The sequence below is a fragment of the Chelonoidis abingdonii genome, chromosome 17 (genome assembly GCF_003597395.2).
Source record: "Chelonoidis abingdonii isolate Lonesome George chromosome 17, CheloAbing_2.0, whole genome shotgun sequence".
Classification (NCBI taxonomy): Eukaryota; Metazoa; Chordata; order Testudines; family Testudinidae; genus Chelonoidis; species Chelonoidis abingdonii.
Genome location: NC_133785.1, coordinates 32,719,765 through 32,740,011, shown reverse-complemented (window position 1 = coordinate 32,740,011; position 20,247 = coordinate 32,719,765). Strand labels below are relative to the sequence as shown.

The following is a 20,247-nucleotide window of genomic DNA, read 5'->3' as shown; positions in this document are numbered from 1 at the left end:
GTAACCTACCCAGCTATGCTTTGGAATCTGTTTACCTCTGCCAAGATGACTATGGGCCAGATCCTTCTCTCATTTATCCCCATTGTCTTCAAAGGGGAGTCACGGCCTAACCGAGAGCAGAATTTCACCTTAATACTTCCCTTGCTTCACATGCCCCTGAATGCACCATCTGGAGCCCATGATTAACACGGAGTTTAGCAATGCACATAAAATATGCAGCTTGGATATATGCTGTTATTCTTGTCATCAACATCATTCAATTGTTCTGAGCATAAATGTTGGAAACAGACCAAACTATCTGCTGCAAACCTAATCCAGACCTCAGTTTCCCTGGTGTAAATCTGAAGGAACACTACTGAAGCCAGTGGTGTTCCTTCAGATACACAGCAGTGAAATTGAACGCAGAGTTCGACCTTTAGAATTTAAACATTTGGAGCCTGATTTTCAGAACTGCTGGTCCCCCACAACTCCAGGTAAAGTTAAGGGGAGCCTCCAATATCTGAAAATTGGGCATAAGGAGGCAGATTTTTGAAAATTTTTAATATCTCGCTTGGACAGCTAAATAATGTTCAAAAGTGCTTTGGGTCCAGCAGCTCCCTTTGTTCTCCCTGAGGGAGGAGGCCGATTCTCCATTGTTCTCAATAGAAGCTGTCGGGTGCTGAGCGTTTTTGAAAATCTAGCCCTTATTTAGGTGCTTAAATGGAAGTTGAGCTCTTTTAAAAATCTGGCTCCAATTAGGAGCGCTGGACTCTGCTGAAAATCTGACCCCAGCAACCTGCCACGTTTTCGGCAGTGCAGAGAGGAGCAGTTTGCTTCCCATGGTGTCGTGCAATTGCCCTCTAAAAAAGCCAACAGTTCTTAAATGTACTGACCTAGAGGGAGGAGCCTGGGCTGTAGAGGTGAATATGGTCAGAGGAGTGAATCCAGGATTTCAGTTCAAGGCCCTCTCATAATAAATAATAATAATTGGAGATATACCTACTGGAAGGGACCTTGAAAGATTATCGAGTCCAGCCCCTGCCTTCACTAGCAGGACCAATACTAGACAAATTCATTCGCTAAGGCCTGGCCTACACATAGGGTGTGTCTATACCACCTGCCAGATCAGCAGTTAGCGTTCGATGTATCAGGGATCGCTTTATCGAGTCTCATCTGGATGTGATAAATCGATACACTAATCGACGCCTGTACTCCACCTCGGCAGGAGGAGTAAGCGGAGTCAACGGGGGAGCCGTGGCAGTTGACTTGCTGTCATGAGGATGGCCAGGTAAGTCAAACTAAGATACTTCAACTTCAGCTACAGGAATAGCATAGCTGAAGTTGTGTATCTTAGTTCGAACCCCCTTGCTAGTGTAGCCCAGGCCATAGTTTTTGTACAAGTATAACTATTTTGTTTAGGGAGCTCATTTTTTACTAATATAGTTGTGCTGGAACAACCCATATTATGGATGCAATTATACTGGTATAAAAGACACCTTATACCAGAATAGCTTATTCCCATAATCACACAGAAACAGCTGTACCAATAGAAAGCACCTTTATACTGGTATAAATGCATTGACACTAGGGGGGTTGTACCAATTTAACTATAACTGTGTAGTTAAAGCACTACAACCTCTGCATGAAGAAGAAAATGATTAAGGTGTTGTCTACAACTCACTAGTGTAAAGATAGCAATGTTTTTCTTTTAAAAGAGAGAGAAAACTGAAGTTAGATGGACACTATGGGATAGGAGGTGAGCATTTCATCACATTTAGCAGCAGGTGATAGCAGCAGGATAACTCTCTCAGAAACATTATATTTGCACACATTCATTCGCCTGTTCCCTCGGACAGATTCAGATGCCCATTACTGCTAACCAGAACGGCAAATCTTCATTGCCAATTCCAAAGATAAAAAGTTGTCTTACCTTGGGGACTTTGCAAGAATTTTGTTCCAGTCAAACACAATTATTTCAGTGCGATTTTCACAGTTATTCCAAATTCCCATTTGCAGCTACATACAAGCATTTCTGCATTTCAGAAATTTTCCTTTGCTCTGGGGACCTGCAGAGGAAACCAGATTAAACAGCAATTAGAGTTTGCAATGGTGATGTTTAATAGATTTCTGTCAACAAAATCATTGTTTTACAGTGCCATCTACAGTGCAATGAGTGTCACAAGGCAGCAATGTATTGGAGAGCTAGCTAGACTGTTTTCAAGTATACAGAGAAAACATCACAAGGCAGTTTTGAAAGATCATTGGATTAACTCTATGCAGAGATCATTCCATTCAAAAATAATAAATATGGTGAATACAGTATTTGATCATATATGTAGTGACTTATATCCATAAGGCTGTCCAGCCACCAAGCAAGTTCTAGGGATTGAGAATGGCTCCACACTCCACTGGGACCTAGGAATGGCATCATCATCCCATGATCACGTGAAACATTGTCTGTTCCTGTCCTGCCAATAAGGTTTGGATCAGGCCCTTTGACTTCAGTCTCTTATTCCATCAGGTAAACACCACGGGGCAGATTTGCCATCCCACCTAAGCATTGCAGAGAGCCATTTGTTCTCTCCCTGTTCCTCAGCCACCTGGCCCCAGTGCAAGATTACAGCTGCATGGAGCAGCACTACTTATATGCAGGCATAACAGAGCTCCATTCTCCTAGGCCACCTCCCCGCCCACCCATTGTCATGTCCTCCCATTTATGATGTGGGTGGGGCCGGTGCAGGATGCAGAAAAGACTTCCCCAGCACAGGGGGAATTCTCCCCGGGCTTCTGGAGCCCCACACGTTCAAATGCATTTCAGGAATTACCCAAATCTGCAGAATTGGGCTGGAAATCTCATTAAAAAGGCTTTCTTGGAAAAGTTCCCGGTGCATTTGGTGTCCAGTTGAAACAGAAATCCACGAGAACTCTAGTATTTCCACATCTGGCGAAATCCCAGCTGTTCAGAGACAGCATCACATGTCCACACCCCCACCCTGGTTTAGTTTCAGGTTGGGGAGTGGTAGGAGATGGGTGGGGAGTAAGCACCCTCCATTTACCGAAACCAAGTTGCAATTACGACAACCTTGCACATTCCCAGTTTGAATTAGTAGTGTCACCCTGGTTCTAAAGAACAGAGGTTCCGCAGGATTGCATATGGTTGCATTTTGACAATGGATCACATTATTCTCCGGGTCTGCTATTGGGACTAGTCGCTGACAGTCACCAGATCTCATGCTGATAAGTGTGTGTTTTTCCAGAAGCTGCATTTTCAAGAAATTGTTCTGCAGAGAAACTCTAATAGCTTTATTGACATGTGTTCCATAAAATAATGAGCTGAACATTTCATCTCATAAAAATTCAAGTCCCTTTGCTTTTATTGTTTATATTTGTTCTCTCTCCTACCCCGGGCTCAACTTGACCTTCCACTATCAGAAATATGACACACAGTATAATTTGTCAGTGCTCATAATAATGGGCTCTTTGCCTACTGAGTGATCAAAATGACCTTTTCTTATTTTCTACCACCACTTTTGTTATTCTGCTACACAATGGGAACAATTAGGAATTTGCTTTTAAGCAATACAAAATTACACCCTTCCTTTGGAGGGCATAGCATCTCTGGGGTCATTAAAGCATGTTAGCAGGTGCCTTTCAGTGGCTGATGCTCGAAGCAAGAAAGCCCATGGTTTGCAATGCTTATCTTTTCCTTTTCAGTTTGCAGTGAGAAAAAACAGAAATCCTTGGACTTAAAGTAATATCAGGATAACAAGCTACAAATTAATCACTTTCTTCCTCTCCCTTGTTTGACCAACATGGAGAGTATTAGGACATGCCTGCATCCATACAATGCAGCAACTCTGTTCAAAACAAGATTTTAGTAGGGTGGCATCTGAAGACAAAGATCTATTGTCTTTATTAATAAATTTCTTCTATAACTATGAGTGAAGAAAAAACAAACTTATCTCAAAGCTTTATTTAAAAAGAAATTCAAGAATTTTTCTTTAAAATACGAGAGAGAATGACTGACATGTTTTGTGTCCAATACATGTCTGTCCATTTCAGATTAGACAGATATATTTTTACATTGCCCTTTCAGAAATCAATACAACACTATACTACTTAGTTTTTAGGTCATACCTGTTTCCTACTCAAATTTACTATCTTTATTTTATATATCCTGAAGGTTTGTCTAGAAGCAAATGCAATTTTTATTGTAACCTGCTCTGTGTTTACTTTACTGATTAAAGAAAAACAAAGTATGGAATATTCCAATTTGCAGTCACTAGATAGAGAAAGACCGATGACACTGCCACTAGCATAATTCAAGGCTTCTCCATGCTATCTGGATGCAAAACTTCTTGAAAGAATGGAGTTGTTTGTGGGGATGGGATTGCCACAATCCAATCACGGGGCTGAGACTAGCTGCTTCATGTCAATAAGAGAAAGAGAATAGGAAAAAAAATATCTCACCTGATTATGTTAAAAGAAATTCCAAGATTTTAGTCCCGAAACTAGGTTTTGTGCCTGTTTTCCATAAAAGTAATGTTCCCCTGGGCAGATTTTAATGCTGGTTCTTGCATCACCCAGCGGGTATGGCAATACTTTCAGCAGCAGAACAATTACTTGTTTACAGATTGCACAAACAATACAATCACTCCTGACCTTCTGAGTCAAGATATCTCCTGGGGAAGTCTGGATTTCTCATGCAGCCAGTCCCCAGTGCCAGGGGCAGGTAACGATACTCTCATTGGTCAGTTACAAGCTCAGAGCCTGATCCTGGAAGGTAGTGAGCTGCTTAACGGCAACTGGCTCAATGGGCGAGACCCTTTACTTCACTGGAGATGTGCTTCACAATAACTAGCCCATGGGCATTGTGGGTGCTCTGTACCAGTAGGCGGCACTCTGCAAGATTGGCCCCATAACAACAGGGACCCTGATACTGCAAACCTTACTTATGCAAGTAACTCTGAAGGGCTCTCTAGGGACCCCAATTCTGCCATACCTGGGTACCCTTTCAATAGGGTTTTCAGACACATTAAGTAATGCAAGATTATGCCCTTATTCATTAACCCAATTTCAAAACCTAACTTAATATGGAGACCATAAAGCTCTCTCTCACATTACATGGAAAATGAGAAGTCCATTTAACCTGCCTCCTCATGCTCTATAATGGTACTACAGACCCCAATGACAGCCCCCTGTCCTGAACAACATGGTACAATTCATTCTTTTTTAGCCTACCCAGTAAAATGAAGGTGGTTTGTTGTTTTCTGCACAGAGTAAGTATTCCATCCATCAATTAACTGAATCAAGAATTTGACAAGCAACCTTTTTTTCTTAGATGCATATTGACAGCAATTTAAATATTGTTTCACAGAACGTAAGGTTTTTACTTCCATGTTTGTTATTGTCATGTAAATAAATACTTACATAAGAACACAAGAAAGGCCATACCAGGTCAGACCAACGGTCCATCTAACCCGGTATCCTGTCTTCCAATAATGGCCAATGCCAGATGCTTCAGAGGGAATGAACAGAACAGGGCAGCCATCAAATGATCCACCCACTGTTGGCCATTCCCAGCATTTGGCAGTCAGAGGCTTAGGGACACCAGAGCAAGGGTTTGTATCCTTTACCATCTTAGCTAATAGCCATTGATGGACCTATCCTCCAGGAACTTATGTAATTCTTATATTAAGCTTCCATTTCTAATGGCATTGAAACAGATTACACAACTGTTATTCATGCTGGTGAGCACTTACTTACATGAGTAGTTCCATTGAAGTCAATGGGACTGTTCACATGAGCAAAGGCTTTGTGGATAGGGTGCTACTCTAGGACTTGGGAGATGGGTCAAGTCCCGGCTCCACTACAGACTCTGGCAAGCCGCTTAGCCTCTCTGGGCCTCAAATTCCATAACTGAAAAACACTGCCCTGCTTCACGGTGGGAGGTTGTAAGGATAAATAGATTGTGAGGTGCTCACACACCAATGGTGATGGGGGAGGCAGATAAATAAACAGAAGTACAAACTTGTATAATATTTTATAGTGGGGTCTTTTCCTGCCAATAGTTTTATAGCTCATTTTAACATCTGTGAAGAGGTTATTACCAGTGCATTTTATAACATCCTTTATAATGAACTATTAAAAGAATAAAAGCGTGTCCAAGAATTTATAAATAGAATCTTAATTTGAAATGTACCCAATATGTCCTCAATTTGAAAAAAAAAAAAAAAGGAGGGAGAGAAAGAGAGAGACAGAGACAGAGACAGATGGCTCATCTCTTAAGAGGCTCTTCTTATGTAAAATAATTTGCATAAATGAAATAAATTCACATGCCATATATTGTACAAGGAGATTTGTCAGTATGAGAGCTGAGAAATTCCTTAAAAGCTACTGAAGGTCTTTATTTAACCATTTGGAACCATTACATTTTAGTAAATGAAGCGCAGGGAGGCGGGGAATTAAGATCCACGTTTTACTGACCACACATTTCAAAACCATCAGTGCTCAGTGCTAAGGTCTGATTGGAAAACAGCTCATGTGACATTAAAAGAAGTGCTAAAACAAAATGTCCAAATTGTCCTAAAGAGAGACCGCCCATTTCTAGAGCGAAACAAATGTGACCAGTAGTGGATATTTAGCTATTAATCTCCAAAGGCCTAATTATCTTTACTGGAGAAAAGTAAAAGAGAGAGCGAGTGTAAGTGTGAGTGTGAGTGTTTTAATTAGTCCAGGTTATTTAATTGGACTTTGTCCCTCATCTCTAATTCTTCATGTAATCTAAACAGAGTGTCAAAGATGCAATGCTTGAAATGATCCCAAACCTAATTTATTCTTCAGGAAATGTTTCCAGCAGTTAAAACCACCTGATTCAGTGAACGGATTTTAAATGCAGCAAGCGTTCCTTATGACTCTGATGACAGGCAATGTTGTGTAGTGGCTAACATGCTGCCCTAGGAGTCCCAAAACCAGCATTCGAGTCCCAGCTCTGCTATTAACCTGCTGGGTGACCTCGGACAAGTCATTTCACCCCTTTGTGCCTCTACTTCCCCATCTGTAAAATGTGGCTAAAGACAATGACCTCCTTCGTAAAGCCCTTTGCAATCTACTGATGAAAAGCATCTATATAAGAGCCACATATTTAAGAATTGATCATGAATGGTGCAGAGTGCCTCCTTGTGGAGTCAATGGGAACTCAGGGAATGCAGCATCTTGCACAGGGGAGGGCGGGAGGTCCTCATACATAAGAGATATGTCTATGAAACAGTGTGACTGTCAACATTTTGCTATGAACAGAAGTAAACCAACATGCAGCACTTATTTCTGAAATACATCAAAACTCATACAAAGGTAGGTGCAGTCTATTCTTCTCTCCCGCTGTGTTTAAGATCATTTGGTCAGACGTCTGCAATTGTTTAATGCCATCCACATGGATGTTATTTCCTTTTAACGTGTAGTAAACAAAGGTTTATTTTAAGGCAACAGATAATATGATCACTTCTCTTTCAAACCATCCTGGGGCAAAGTTCAGACTAAAAGGATAAAAGCAGGTTAAAAAAACAGAGTCTGAAAATACCTTGCAGAGACTTCACAATGTTCAGCCTTCCTTTAGTGTGACATGGGTGCCCCCTAGTGGGCTAGAAACATATTGCCCAAAGAATGATGTGCCAGCAAAGCCACTTGACTCTTCCATTCGCTGTGATTACAGTTGTGTTTTAAGATATCGGAAACGGCTGAAATGGAATTCATTGCAATTTTATAGCAAAAATTAAGTTGTCCCAGGCTGATGCAAATTAAGGCAGCGCCCTGGACTGTGTATACATAATTTAGCAAAGCGATATTAAATCGTTCCAACTTTCGACATTACTGGAAAATCTTATTAACTCATCTATAGAATACGCAGCAACTGCGCCTTCTGAAACCTCACTCCTTATTGTTCTAACTCAGAACTAGCCTCTCCCTTGGAGAAATCCCCTCAATGTCTCCTGCTTGCTGCAAAGCCTCTCATTTGAGAGTTCTCCTTTGTCTTCGAATGAGCCGTCGGTGCAAATTAAGTTTTGTCATTAATCATATTAATGTGCTGGTGTCAGACTCCTCCAGTCATTCTCCACCATCCCACCCCCCAGCCACCCGCACACACACACACACACACACCAAACAAATCTTATCAGCACTGTTTCTCTGCCACAAGTAAGATCCACTCTTGTCAATTCAGTCCTGAACAGCAGGGAGGCCAGTCACATATTCTCAGGAATGGATGCCCCACCACCACCAGTGTGTCCTCGCGTGCATGGTGATGTAAGGTCACACTGGCAGGGGTGGAGTGACACATTCCATTTTGTTTCAGTACTGGACATGGGACAAACCATCCAAAAGGAGGACTGCCCAGTTTAAACCTCACTGCAGGCCTTCTTGCATAGCTGGCTGTCTCTGAAAACTCTGCCCAAGACCTTGGCCTGCATACTTGTGCAGAGGCAGAAAGTGGATCAAGACTCTGTCCCTTGTCCTCCTGGACTTGGCTATGCAGGAGCTGTGCATCTCGTACTCCCTGCCCCTCACAGCAGGAGCCTGGGGAACGGGTGAAGAGAGGGTAGGCAGAGCTGAGGCCAGGCATGGCAAAGGGGTCATGATTTTCAGCTAATATAGATGACTAGAGAAGTATTTACTACCCTGAGCTGGCCCTAGACCAAATGGCGCCGCAGGCAAGGCACGTCTTCAGTGCCCCTCCCCTGCACTTGTTAAACTTTTTAATACCTGATGTTTTATTGCATTTGTAGCCTATTTCATGATGTTGAGGAACAATCTGCATGCATGATTTATCCTAGTCATATAAGACAATACATTTGCACGCTAGGATCTGTAAGTCTGTATTTATGCAGGACATATATAAGCAAATAAAAAAAATTGTTTCCTCTAAGCTTATAGAAGTTTTTTAATTTCAAGAAAGTCTGGAAGGTTTCATGAGATTCTAGAAAGGTCCAGGACGTTCTAGGAGGTTAGTGAAAAATGAGCCCACATACGGAATACCAGAAACATTTTACTTCAAAAGTTCTCTTTTCCCTTTTGTCGCTTAAACAAAAAGAGCACCCCAAACCCGGCACAACCAAGCAGTCACCTGGGTTGTCTGGCCCTAAATCCAGCCCTCTTACTACCTTCTACTCAAGAACAAGGGTGAAACAGGCAGGGGACTACAATTCCTATTCTTTCCTTGTTATACTCCTTTCTTGGGGCCATGTTCTTGTGACACAATCTAGCCCCCTGTAGCCACCTCAACCACATTTCATAGACTTTTAAGGCTAAAAGGTGCCGTCTAGTCTGACCTCCTGTAGAATTCCAGCCTCACCTGATGATTCGTGCAACAGGACCATAACTTCTGTTAGAGCTAGAGCACAGCATTTAGAAAGACAGCCATGTGACGCCCATAGAGGAGAGCTAGGTAGTCCATTATGATTATTGATTTAAAGACTTGAAGAGAAGGAGAATTCACCACATCCTTCTATAAGTCGTTTCTGTGGTTAATTAACCTCACTATGAAAAATTTGCATCTTTTCTAGGCTCAATTTGTCCAGCCCCAACTTCCACCCAGTGGATCTCATTATGCCCTGTTCTGAAAGATTAAAGAGCCCTCGCCTACCAGAAATCTTCCCCACCACCACTACGTCAGTACTTACAGACGGGAATCAAGTCACTGCTTAACCTTCTTTTTCACAAACTTTCGTCTCTCCCTGTCAGGCAGGTTTTCAAGGCCACGAATCATCTTATACCTCTTTTCTGCAACCTTTCCAACATCCTTTTTGAAGGGTGGACTCCAGAACTGGCCATAGCATTCCAGTGAGCGTGTCACTAATGCCATATATGGCAGTAATACCACCTCTCTATTCCTACGTCATATTCCCCATCTCCTGCGTCCAACGATTGTGCTACTCCTCTTAGCTACAGCATTGTTGAATTGGTTTGCTATCATGACCCCTAAGTCCTTTGCAGATGGTGCTATAATACTCTTTAAAGGAAAACGGAAATGACTCTGCTTCGGGTGATGTCTCCTTAGTTGAACTCCAAGACATTCCCCCAATATCCCATCACTGTAAAAAGCAAGCCCTTTAAAGGGACAGTTTCTGCCAATGAGACTCTCACTGAGTAGTATCTTACTACACATGTAGTCTTGTGTAACAAGACACTACCCCACATGAGTGAGGCTGGCAGGGTTGTGCCTTTAATAAATACTGAGATGATTTCAAGGTTGCATGTGCAAGAGGACAAAAGAGCGCTGCACCCTTCATACAATGGGCCGGATCCTCTTCTCGTTTCACTACAGATACTCCTTATTTACACTGAGTACAGGAAAGTCAAGCCTCATCACTTCCAACTGCCTAGTTACATCTGACTGAAGGAAGAAAGCTCTTCAGACTACAGGAAAGTGGGGTAATACAAGCTACAGATGTTAGCATTAACAGAAAAACAAAACCAAAAAAAAAAAAAAACTAGGCACACAGCCTAAAATTCAGTTCCACAGAGAGATTGCAGACAGTTCCCAGCACCTTTCAGACTTCTGCAGGCACACAACAGGCTTTACCAGCAATTTTTAAAACATCTAAGCAAAACAAACCCTCTCAAAGTGCTTTTTTATGACGTCACGTTCCACTCTCTGCTGGCAGCCTTTCAACCTGTCACAGCTAGTCAGTCCTTTTCACTGGAATATTTCAAAGCCTCATTTGATGATGACTGGGGGGAAAGAAGCAAGACAATATTGATGAGACCTAACTAAAATAAAGCCATCCAGCCCATCAGTGCATACTACACGTAGAATATGGGATTATCTATATATAGCCCTGAGGTGTCCATCCCTGTGGCATTTTGGCTGTTCACACATAATATACGCCATCTCAAACCTCATTGCAAAATTACTACACAACCCCAGGAGTGGGGACTGGGGCCTGAGCCTTGGGCTTCAGCTTCAACCCCAGACAGTGGGGCTTGGGCTTGGGCTTCGGCCCTGGGCCCCAGCAAGTCTAACGCCAGTTCTGGCAACTCCATTAAAACAGGGTCGTGACCCATAGTTTGAGAACTCCTGCGCTATCTTATACCATGTGCTTGTGTGGAAAGACCTGTTCTTGTCTTTGCTGACATCTGATGTTTCTCTCAGGAAGAGTCTCTCAAGATTAGGGAAGGGGGAGTGGGTGATAGACACCTGAGCAGCCTTAATCCCCTCCTAGTCACTACCAGATGCCTCCGGTATGTGTCTGTAGTTAGTTCTGCAACACAGACAGTTATTTGTTAGGTGGAAAATGGTGTCTGTGAATTCATGTTGGGGAACCAAAATCGAGCACAAGGATGCTTAGCTCTAATCAATCACCTTTTTGCCCCATTTTCTCCAGGGCGCAATACTGGCAGGTGTATAGAGCAGGGCAGGAGCACTGACACTGTGTGCACAGAATACAGAGTAAATATCCTGCATCTGGCGTGCCTCTGTGTGTCCTTTTTGCTGAGTATCCAGCCCCAACATAGACCAACACCGCATCAGACTCTGAAGACACAAAGATGCCCCCAAGGGCAGGCAAGGCAACAGCTAATACAATTAAACAACTCCTGATACCAGTAGCATGGCTACAGAGAAAGGTCTGCTAGCATTTACCATATAGACCCTCCCACTCAAGAGTCTTATAACATCAAAGACCTGTGCTCAAAGCAGATGCGTGGCCAGCTCCTGGTGTCGCCCTTACTCACGCTGAGTAGGACTTTACTCCTCAGGCAGTCCTGTGCAAATGGATGGGACTAGTGATGCAGTAAGGTACTACACCCAGTGAAGCAACAATGGCAGCAGCAATCTATGGAGAATTCTGATTGCTTTTGTGGAGACAGAACAAATGAGTATGGGGCTGGGCGTGCTACGGCCCTGGGAGACAGAAGGCTGTTTTGTGTTATTCAACGTGGACTCCTAAGAGATGAAGGAGCAATTCTAACACGTGTGAAAGGGATTCTGTATACGTGTCAGCTAGAACGGCGCTACACAGGCCCACAGAGGGGTTAAGAGAAGGAGCAAAGGGCACAGGGATGACTTCTCTCTTCCCCACACCAAGGCAAAGGAGTTGCTAAGCACCTGGAAATGCATTCAGGGAAAGCTTCCTAAGGATTTTTAAAGAGTCAGATTACTGCCCAAGTCAGGCAGGAAAAAAAAATGAGATGACAGGGCTATTCCAATCTATCTGGATTACAACATGGCAGACCAAAATGGCTTCTAACAAGCCAGGATCGTGTATTTAATCCAAATTAACTGAGTGACTGGATCAGCTTATTTTACGAGTGTTGCATATATTAGAAAGCACTTATGACCAGTATGGTCCTTGCGGAATGGGGAGAAGGGTGAAAAGTCTTTGCCATCTGGTATGCCGCACACAAGGGCCACTTGCAATCACAGCTCCCAGCTACACACACACACACACACACACACAAGCCACACCATCATGAGAGTCTTACAATATATCAGGCCAATCAGAATTTGATTGTGCCACCTAGTGGCCCCTATGGTTGGTGCAAGTCCACTCCCAACATGAGCCAGTGGCTAAACAACACAACAGGGCTCTTAAGAGGGGTCGTTTCTGTGCTATGAATGTCCCTAGGGGCAATGAAGCCAAGGGGACTGAACATGAGCCTGGGGCACCTTGAATTTTTAATCCCATTTCTACAGATGCCTCATGACATAGCCTTGGTCAAGTCACTTGTGCTATTTCTGAAAATTCTGGCCCCAGTCTTGTCATTTGGGGCCTGATTTTCCTAAGCACTGGCCTGACGCAGTTTAAACCAGTGGGAGTTGTGGGATGCTCAGTACCACTAGAAATCAGGCCCATGCAGTCTCAAGTTGAGCACCCACAAATGGAAGACCCAAAGATGAAAATGTTGTTTTTACCCTCTGCAAAGACTCCCCAACTGAAAATTGGGCATAATAATACTTACCAACTTCACAGCAGCATTGTAAGAATCAGCTAATATCTGTGCAGTCCTTTGGGAAATACAGCGCCGTTCTCACTGCTTTAAAACTGCAGAAGTAGAATGCAGAGACAGAATCAGGGGCTAAAGAGTGAGACTGGGACTCAAAAGTTGTGGGGCTGTTGGCACTGGCCTAGCAAGAGCGGAGCAGGTACGTGTTTTCTGTGTACGCATCATTAAGAAATTACTATTGTTCGCCCCAAGGGCTTAGTCTCTCTGTATGATGGATGCAACAGAAGGCCTTCTAACTGAAATATAATCCCTAAACAAACTCATTCATAAGGTCAAAAACCTACCTCTTCCAGCTTGTAAATCATGGATTTAGATAAACCAAGCAATACGATATTATATGGACTGCCCAGTTACTCAGCAAGTCATCAATCAGCAGTTACAGCCTGTCAAAAATATTATAGACTCATGGATTTGCCTGGGGAGAAATCCTTCTCCTGTGTCCAATGGTGCAGAGAGCTGGTGAGGTTTCACCTAAAGGAGCAGAGCAGGATTTGGAGGGGGAGGTCTGTGCTAGGCACACATATGCCCTGTATTCCCTTGCTCCGTGCGTGCTAACTGTGTGTGGTCATGCAAGACACCCGAGCAGGCAAAGGTTGGGGCTTGAGGGCCTACCACAATATAAATGCATCAGCCACCATCTCTTGCAGCATGACCACATTAGACCTGGAGGAGCCACTCTGCAGCCCAGATAAAGAGGATTCCTTCCCCCTTTTCCCTGCAAAGATCCACAAACAGCCAAATTTCTCAACCCGGGTACAAAAAATGTAAGGCCTGATTCTACCACCTCAGATCTTGTGGAATAGCCTTTACTCCATGAGTCATCCCATGAAGATCAACAGCACAACTCATACAATAAAGTGCAATTCAGCATGAGGATGGAAGTCAGAATAAGGCTCCTAATTCACATAGTGTTATTTATTAGTCATCGTCATCCTATCCGAGAGGTAAAACATTGATAGCACAATTCCATTGGGAAGGCTACAGAGCCAGAAATCACCAAAGGCAGAGAATCTCTCATCATTAGAGTCCAAGGTTTTAAGTCTTTCATTGACATCTATTAGGCAGATTTTTTTCACTGCAGAGAGCCAAGCAAAGCTATTTCTGCAGTCTCACGCTCCTGAGCTGTGCTCCCATCCAAACACACAAGCGGAGCAGGGCTTAGGTAGGAGGTGTTACAGGAAAACATAGGTGCCGCAGGAAGTGACATGGGTGATCCAGCGGGAGGTGCATTTCCCTCCAGATCGGTGCAGAGTCTAAGCCAAGAATACATTATCCCACAGGAAATCCCAGGAGGGATCCAGGGAATCAGACTGTAATTACACTGAGTCAGCAGGATTAACACTCACTCTCTAGGGGTAATGAAAAGTGAAGCATGCCATTAAAGTATAAGTGCAGCCCCCAGCTCCCACAGGAGATCTGTCAGGAGACCTGGCCATTACACAGTGAGAAAGGGCTCAGAAACCCTTCCCCACTCCCCAGTTGTAGGGCCCATAAAAGGACTGTGCAGAAACACAGTCTCTGCATTAAGAGAAGCACAGGGACTGCTCCACTTCTACACCTAGAGAGGGCCCATCCCACTCCACACTGAGCCCAGGGCAGGACTGGGTGCATAAGGAAATGCAGGCGTGCTCAGGGGCATTGGAACAATTTGTATAGTGGGGGTGCTAAGAGCCATTGAACCAAACTGTAAACTCTGTATAGGATGGAAACTGCTTCAAGCCAGGGGGTGCAGAAGCCCCACATACACACCCCAAGTGCCAGCACCTACGGGGATGCTCCCTCTGCACATTGAAGAGGAGCTCCGCTTCCCTCAGACGGAATGCCTCCTGGTGCTCCCCTTTGCCCCTACTATGAGCTCTGCCCAGCAGGCATGACATAGCCCACAGTCAGCAGCTTCTGCAGTCATCACTCAGGTTTAAAAGCATGAGCCGGTTCATATCCATTGTTTGGAAGTGATGCCAGTGAGATTCCCCCTGCCTTGCTCTGCAGCTAGACATGCAAGGCAGAGTGGATGGGCTGCAGGGGAAGCTGCATGCAGCCCTCCTCGGCGGGTCCATGGGGGCTGCTAGAACAAGCCATGGCTCAAGGAGTAAAGGTCTTCCAGTGGCTTCCTCCCAGCAATGCCCATCACAAACAAGATGTGGATGGTCACTGGCTACAAATAAGCTGAAGGGCAAGCACTAAATCCTAAAGCCAAGAGAAGGAGAAAGATGGCCCCATGGAAACCCCAGCAAGGGTACATAGAGGAATGGAACTGGAATTAGACTGTAGAGGCTGGGTGAATGGCCAGCGTACAAGACGTCTGTGTTACGGACGGGGGCATGATTTGGGTGTATTTGGGCCTCTTTTAATGCTTCTCTGGTGGCCAGATCTGGCCAGTTGAAAATTCCCTTGATGGAAGGAAACTCTCTGAAGTCACATTGCCAACACACCTACTCCTGTGCGATCCCCCAAACCAGCCCCATTTCAGGGGAGGAGAGTGTCGGGGCAGGGAGGTGTTTGCCACAGGCATGGCTCTCCCACAGGCTGCTGTATCATACACTGGGGCCAGGATCAGGGCTCCTGATTCAGCAGCCCCAAGTGGAGTCTCAATTCAGCAGAGAACCTGGGCCAATGTTTCTCATTTTGTCCCAAGTTCTTAAAACTTTACGCAAGGAGAGAAAAGCCCAGCAATAGCTATGGTTCAAGGTGCACATACCGCACCGAACGCATGCATCCATTCTGAGCAACAGAGTCTGACTGACTGAGAGTCTCCGCTGTGGAAGGGTAATCATGCCACCTGGGACTCATTAGCTAATGGTTACAAAAATGTAATGAAAAGCATTTCAGAAATGCAGTGCTAAACTTCCAGAAATGTCATTACAGGCTGGAGACACATTTCTGGCAGCCATGTTATCATGCACATGGCCAGCAGCCGAACATCTCATTGCTCCAGCTCCACTCCACAGCCCATTGCATCACCTAATGCACCACTACCAATAATCTATAGCAATCCAGGACATTTTCAGCATACCCGTTTCTGCACATGCACCTGACAAGAAAAATGTCAGTTGAGCTAATTAGTGCATCCAGCTAGGGCAGCTGGGCACCCAACCACATGATCTGCATGCATGAAGGACCCTATTTGCTGCACTGGCTTCAGCGGAAGTTTTGCCAGAGTGCATTTCAAGTAAGGAATGCAGGACCTGGTCCAAAGCAGATGCTCAGCCACATCTCTGTGCACAGCAGATATTGAAATGATATCAGTTTGGAACTAGCTGAAATTTCATCCCATAAAGCACCATGTATATCTTTTGCTGTATAAAACAAACAAATAATAATGAGAAATGTAATGTGCAGAAGTCAGGAAGCATGGGGTCAAATGGTTATACCTTCAACCCTCAGCATCTTAATAGCATTCCGTTTAGAAATCCTTTACAATGGTTCTTTTGGGGGAACAGTAGTGCCCCCAAATGGAAAAGCACTCTGCTGCCAGGCTTAAAAGAAACTGCTCCCTTAACCTAAGGAAGCATATCCATAAAATTATTCTGATGGGGAAAAGTTTTTTAAAAAGTGTATTCACTCATTTCACAAGGAACACCCATGTTTCCCTCCCTTTACAGATTTTGCAGTTCAACAACTATTCCTGAAAAGGGTTTCATTAAACACCACTCCTCATTGTTCAGTAATCACTGACTGAAAGCAAAATACTGCTAATAGGTTAGCAAGGCATTCCTGTTAGTGAGATGAGTCAAAGTGAGATCAATAAATAATTGCATTTGAAGAATTATCTTAATCCTGTCCAATCTTCTTCCTAGTTAAAAGGCTGAAAATACACCCAGACAGGGGTTCTTACAGATCTTGATTTATTTACGGATTACCAGCATCACACCGGATAATAATGTCTAACATTATACAGGTGCTTTTAAAACCACTGACTTACCTTAAAAAGGTGACTTGTCTTTAATGAAGGCGGGGTGGGCAAACAGCGACTGTGAACAGCTGATGTAAGGAGGAGATTGGGCATTCGGGATGAATACTGGACTTGACTCAGTGCTCACTTCAATTAACATTGTACAAGGCCATAGTTGCACCATGTTCATGCCACGCTGTTCTGTCACTGGAAGCCTCACAAGGTTTCCTAGTGGTGAGTGACAGGCTGCTGACAAGTCAGATAGGGTGTATGGAGAATGGCAGCATGACTGGAAAGGTGAGTGATGGATTTAAGGATATAACCCCCCAAGCCAGCCACCAACACTGCCCTGCCAAAAGCATTGCCATTTTCCACCTCCACTAGTGAGATTCAGGACATGTCTTAGGAGACACCCACTCCACCCCACGGAGTCCTGCAAATTCCATCCTGTTTCCTCCCCAATAAAAACAAAATCTCCCTCCCTTTCTTACTTCTCTGTGCAAATCCCTCGATCCTTCTATCCCTCCCCTCCATCTCCCTAACTTTCCTCTCATGGAGCCTCCATGTATCTCACCTACCTAGCAGCTGTTCCTCATGGTGAGTGCCCTGCCATCAGTGGGATGGCTGGGAAGCAAGCCCCCGGTGGTAGTCAGCAGGCGAACAGTCATCTATTCTGGGGAAGGCGAGTATCCTTTGACTGTGGGCAGTTGTCCCTAGCCAGCCTTGGCAGTCAGGTGGAACAAAAGGGCCTCAACTAGGTGGTAAAGGACCAGTGGTGAGAAGGGTTTCCAGGCTTGCTCCCGGTACTGACTTTTCTAGCCCTTGGCTGGGGAATGGTGGGCGGGCAGGCAGGCACTGGCATGGGGAGGCTGGCTGCCGCCACTACAGGACTTTCACTCAGCGCTGTAGCAAATTGGCACCACCTCCATTTCTCCTGCGCTCAGATGATTCCACAGCACCCGCTGAAGGAGGGAGTTTACAGGGACTCTATAGCACTGTGACAGGGCCATACTCTATCCCCATCTTCTGATGCCCCAGAAACGGCTCAGATCCATCTTCTTTAGTATTCAGTCTGTAATTTATTCCACCAGTACAGTGCGACAGCACAGTTTTTAAACCAGACTTCTTTGAGTCCCTCTTCACCCAGGACTGTAGGAGGAAAAGAGAGCTCCCTGCCTTGGGCACGCTGGGCTCAGTTCGCCCTGTCCTCCCTCCTTGTAACACTGCCTTCCTGGCTTTTATCAGGCTAGCCAGCTGAGAGCTTGTTACTTCCTTACCTCCCTAGCCTCTGCTTCCGATTAGCCAATTGAGCAATCAGCCATCACTGGGGAAACTGAGGCTACAGCCAGCAGAGAGCCGACCCCACCCCACTCTGTCATAGGCACATTCCCCATGTGATCCTAAGAAGACAGGGGAGCCAAAACCAGCTTTCTCCTTGCAGCAGCGACTGTAGCTGCATCCGTGGTGGGTGCACCCCTGGTGTAGCAGATGTCTGAGGGTCTGAGCCAGCTCCCATTACTGCCATGAGAATGAAACCAGACCCTGAGTGAGTGGAAGTCAGATGCATCCAAGGCTCAGAGAGGGCTAAAATTTTAAGCCAAGCCAGGCCTAACAGTTTTGAGTGAGCCTGGGTAAATTCCCCCACAAACGCATACACCCCATAGCTAATTTCATGATCACAACTATGCACAGGATTAGCCCAAAGATGGGGTGAAGAGTCAGCGAGAGGATTATTTGGTATATGTAGTATTGCAACCCTAAGCATTCAAAAACCATGAGTTAAGACTCTCAAAAATCATGAGACTGCCTTAAACAACCCATGACATTTTAAAAATGTAATTGTGGGCTCTGTTTGTTCGCTTTCTGGTTCTGAGGCTGCATTTGGGTCTTGTTTTCAAATTCATCTCCATCAGGAGGGCTAAACACTTACAACAGCAAAAAGTAATTACATTTGAGAGTCTCATCCAACCATATGCCTCCAGGAGGTGGGGCTTTATGACAAACAATAAAATGGTGAGGCTCATGAAAAGATCGTGAGCGCTGGCAACTTGCTTTCTTAGTTCCTTCACCATGAGCACTCCTGCAAACAAACAGTACGAACAGGGGTGAGAGTAACCCTTCACTCGCTCATTTTATGTTAACGACTGGGCTACACAGTGAGTTACTGCAGGACAAGCCAGGACACGATTCTGCAGTGCACCAGCTTGCCGCGCAATAACATCCCATGCAGACACAGCCGCCGTACAGTGAAAAACCCGTGTACGCAAGCATGTGTTGAGGCAGCGGGGGAAAAGATGCAGCTTTAGGCCCCAGTGCCCAGCCTCCAACTAGAGCAGCAGAGTCCAGCTTCTTGTTCCTTTCAGTCCTAGCTATCGAGCTGCGTGGGTTTCTCTCTTCAAGACTCTCTTCACAAGAAAAAAGGCTAGAAATTTACCTTTTGGGTTTTTGTTTTTTTTTAAATAAAAGCTGAGCAATTCTCTTTTGTGGGGCCCAGATGCCTGGCTCTGTTAATGAGGAGCTTGTGCAAGTCCCCCTCCGCCTGCCAGTGCAATGAGAGCACTGCCTCAGGCCTGTAATCCAGAGTGACTCTGCTTCCCTGCCACAGGTCTCTGTAGCACTCACTTCACCTCCGATTTCCAGTAGCACACTCCTCCTGCCGCAGCCTCTGGAATTAGCACTGCACCAGCAGGATCCCGCTCTCCCATCCCTACTCTTGTTTGTTTGCAGTAGTGCCTATGATGAAGGAGCTAATAAAGCGAGTACAAATTTCTCTAACTGGGACTGCATTTCCAGAGCCCTTTACAAGGGAGCTCCATTAAGAAGCACTGATTAATGACAAATATTTCCAAAGAGCTTGGGCTGATAGCTACTACCTGGGCTATCAGTCAATTTAAAAGAAACCACTGGAGCCATTCAAATCCCTAATCTCAATCTAAGCGTTCACCGACTCTCTTCTTTCAGAAACCTGCCTAATCCCATGCTATCATTTGACATCGCTTAACTGTGCATTCTAACTCAAGGGAACCCGTACGCATGTGGTACATAGAGCAGCACAAATTGTTCACATTAGAATTTGTTCCCTAAATACGCAAGCCTTCTGAGCTTTTACCCAACGGGACATCCTTCTCCCACCTGGTCCCCTGCCAGTCATCCTGTGAAAATCCTCCACCCCATTCCTTATCCACTTCCACCCTGCTCTTACACCCATCCAGCCCCATACACTGGATATCCCTGAAGTTCATCTATAAGCAACTGAGATCTGGTAACTGCACTATCCGCAGCTCCCCAAAGAGGCAGTAGCATCCTGGAACTAATCTCTAATAGATATTTGGCCTCTGGGCAGCCCAGGTCCTATAGAGGTGCAGGCCAGCCAATGC

General features: G+C 44.9%; 1 protein-coding gene across 1 annotated transcript in view; it reads right to left on the bottom strand.

Annotated features, from left to right (window-relative positions):
- Positions 1 to 20,247, bottom strand: part of TAFA4 (TAFA chemokine like family member 4) — a 106,342-nt gene that overhangs the window by 69,828 nt on the left and 16,267 nt on the right. Inside the window, 1 exon segment of the mRNA XM_075073149.1 lies at positions 1,910 to 2,045. Within this exon segment, the coding sequence (XP_074929250.1) occupies positions 1,910 to 1,989 (80 nt within the window). The 5' untranslated portion in view covers positions 1,990 to 2,045.